This window comes from Manacus vitellinus, unplaced genomic scaffold (assembly GCF_001715985.3).
Source record: "Manacus vitellinus isolate BGI_N305 unplaced genomic scaffold, ASM171598v3 scaffold_87_pilon, whole genome shotgun sequence".
NCBI lineage: Eukaryota > Metazoa > Chordata > Aves > Passeriformes > Pipridae > Manacus > Manacus vitellinus.
The window spans coordinates 18,920-21,955 of NW_021940854.1; the positions used below are offsets into that span (position 1 = coordinate 18,920).

The 3,036-nt window shown below is 51.8% G+C and overlaps 1 protein-coding gene across 1 annotated transcript in view; it reads right to left on the reverse strand.

Moving 5' to 3' along the window:
• The window catches only part of FER1L5 (fer-1 like family member 5), a 21,900-nt gene that overhangs the window by 15,859 nt on the left and 3,005 nt on the right, over positions 1-3,036 (reverse strand). Inside the window, exons 12-20 of the mRNA XM_029964965.1 lie at positions 2,944-3,023; positions 2,789-2,857; positions 2,448-2,491; positions 2,260-2,336; positions 2,103-2,179; positions 1,861-1,974; positions 1,160-1,307; positions 295-419; positions 125-216 (exon numbers count right to left, since the gene is read on the reverse strand). Of these exons, the coding sequence (XP_029820825.1) occupies positions 125-216; positions 295-419; positions 1,160-1,307; positions 1,861-1,974; positions 2,103-2,179; positions 2,260-2,336; positions 2,448-2,491; positions 2,789-2,857; positions 2,944-3,023 (826 nt within the window). The remainder of the gene's footprint in view (positions 1-124; positions 217-294; positions 420-1,159; positions 1,308-1,860; positions 1,975-2,102; positions 2,180-2,259; positions 2,337-2,447; positions 2,492-2,788; positions 2,858-2,943; positions 3,024-3,036) is intronic.

Genomic DNA, 3,036 nt, shown 5'->3' on the forward strand with positions numbered 1-3,036 from the left:
CCCCATTCCATCTGGGGGGGAGGGGAAAGACGACTCCCAGAACCCCCAGTCCCCCTCTCACGTGCAGTCCTGCTCCCCCAGCCCCGATTTGGGGGGCACGGGACCCCCAGGACCCCCCCCTCACTTGCAGTCCTGCTCCAGCTCCCAGAGCAGCTTCACCCCCACGTCCTTCGCGGTGTCCCCGCGGCAGCGCCGCAGCTCCGCCGTGTTCCTCTCCTGAAATCACATCCTAAACCATTCCAGCTGGGGTGGGGTGACCCCCCACCCCAGTCCTGCCCACCCCTAGGGTCTCACCAGGCGCCGGCACAGGGTGCGCAGGAGGTTCAGGGTGTCCCAGCGGCGACAATTGTCCTCCCAGGATGAGGTGACAGCCACCACAGGTTTGTCCCCGTGCCAGGGTAGGTGGTGGTACAGGTTCCCTGTGCCACCAAAAAACAGGAATTGAACTCTCCAAGAGGTTTTTCTGGGGGGTTGGAAAACCAATATTCCTTTGTTGGGTGCACTCAAATGCACCTCCAGAACCCACCAGAGCACGGGACAGTCATGGACTGATCCATATTCATCACATTGTGTTACATATTCATCACATTTAATGAATACTCTGCCCATTATCTCCATGGAGTTATTTAGATCTGAGTAGCAGTCTTTCGAGAGGCTTTGGTGGTCATTTGCAAACATCCCATTCCCCAAATTTCCCTTTGATGGTTCTGGATCTTTTGATGAATCTTCTCTCCTTGAGAGCATCTCAAATACATGCTCAGGTCACGGTGCCCCTTCCCTGATCTCTCTGCTGTGACACTCAACCTTTGTTCCCCAAACTGAGACATCTCCCAATCCATATTAATTAATCACTGATTTAGGTAATTAATGAAGGACTAATTTGCACAAGATTATTAATCACAGATATAGAGAATTAACACAAAGCCACTTTAATCTCTGGTGTTTGTACTAAGCAATACATGGTACAAAACTAAGCCTGATATAGGGATCAAACACTATTTTTGTACTATTGTTTTATTATTCTCATATAATACTTTAGATATGTGTATAATATTTTCTATATTTATATAATATTTTATATTTACATGATATTTTCTGTGTTTATACAATACACCCTGGTTTGTGTCTGCCCCCCTCTCGGGGTGTCCCCCCCACTCACCATCAAACACGGGGGGGCTCAGGGGGGTGGCCGAGGAGTCGTGTCCAATCCCGAGCTCAAATCCCAGCAGATCAGGACCCTCTGGGACCATCGTGGCTGAGTAAAACACCCCACAGAGCCCCCACTGGCACCGGGGTGGGAGCTGCTGCTGCAAAATAACCCCAAAACCACTCAAATGGGGGGTTAATTAATGGTTTGAATTAATCGTTTGAATTACTCATCAGCACTATATTAACCACAAGCCAGGGGTTGGTCTTAAAGCACTTTCAGATGGCATTCAGCAAAGTTTGGCTTTTGTGGGATCACAGGTTGAGGAAATTAGTGGGACTTTGAGTTTTGCTAAATTAACCCTGATGGCCTTCAATGAACAAAGCCTGGGGGAAAGAAATATTAAAGTATACATTAATCACATGTTAATTATATTAATATATTATTAATATATATTAATCACATGTTAATTCTATAGTGGATATTAAATATCATATAGTACGTGTTAATTAGATATACTATAGTGTATATGTAGTATATATTTTATATATAAATACTTAAACCATATTATATAATATACATTATATATGTTATATGCTGAATATATGTATTAATAAAAATAAATAAGTATGTGTCCCCATGTCCCACATCCTCCATATCCCCGTGTCCCCATATCCCCCATGTCTCCATGTCCCCCTGTCCCCATGTCCCACCTGTGCCCGTTCCACATCCACGGGTGCCACAATGTCTCTCTGCCGCTCGTCTGGGGTCCCCTCACTGGTGCAGATCTCCAGGAGCACCCGACCCCGATAATCCACCCCCAAGTCCTGGGTAACAAAGGGGAGGTTTGGGTGGGCATCCCTCCCCAAAAAGGCCTCTGTGCCCATCCTGCCATCCCCCTGTGCCTATCCCGTCACCCCCCTTGTGCCCACCCTGTCACCCTCTCACTCTGTACCCGGGCACAGTCGGGCCGGGGACCATACAGGGGCAGGAAGGCGGGTCCAAAGCAGGGTAGGAAGCCGGGGGTCCCCCCTGAGATCAAAAAAAAGGGGAGTCAGGGTACCAGGGGGGGTCTGGGTGCTGGGGACCCCCCAACAGTGGACCCTGCTCACCCTGGAGTTCCTCAGGGTCTTGGTAGATCTGGGACAGGTGGATGGTGGCAGTGCCCAGGACTTTGCTCCGGCATGACCTGTGGAGGGGAGTGTGAGGGGTCCCCCAAACATGGGGGGGTCACCCAAATACAGGGATGTTTCCCAAATCCGAGGAGGTGTCCCCCAATCCCAAGGTGCCCCCCACTCACCCCCGGAGAAGGTCCAGCTGGATCTCCTCACAGATGGGGGGCAGCTGCAGAGGGAGAACAGAGGGTGTGGAGTGGGAAAGGGGGTGTGGAAATGAGAATGCGGGTGTAGAAATGGGAGTGTGGGGATTGGAATGGGGATGTGGGAATGGAGGAGTGGGTGTGGAAATGGGGTGTGGGGTTGGGAATGGAGGTGTGGGAATAGGGGTGTGGAGTGAGAATGGGGGTGTGAGAATGGAGGTGTGGATGTGGGAATGGGGGTATGGGAATGGGGCTGTCCCCCTTTTTTGGGTACCCCTGTTTTGGGGAGAGGTGTAGGATGGGGGTCTGGGGGGACACCTCACCCTCAGTGGGAAGAAGAAGACCTCGTTCCACTCGGGGTTGGCACTGGGGAGCATCACTCGGGTGCAGAGCTGCATCAGGCAGAGCCGTGAGCCCCCCACCATCACCCAGTCCCCCTGTTTTTCCTGATGCGCCCCATTCCCTGCCCAGCACTCACCGTCCTGCCAGCAAAGCTGACCCGCACTGCCACCTTCCCCGAGCCCCTCCTGACGCCCAGGCATGGCCGCGCCGGCTCCACTGCCACGGGAAG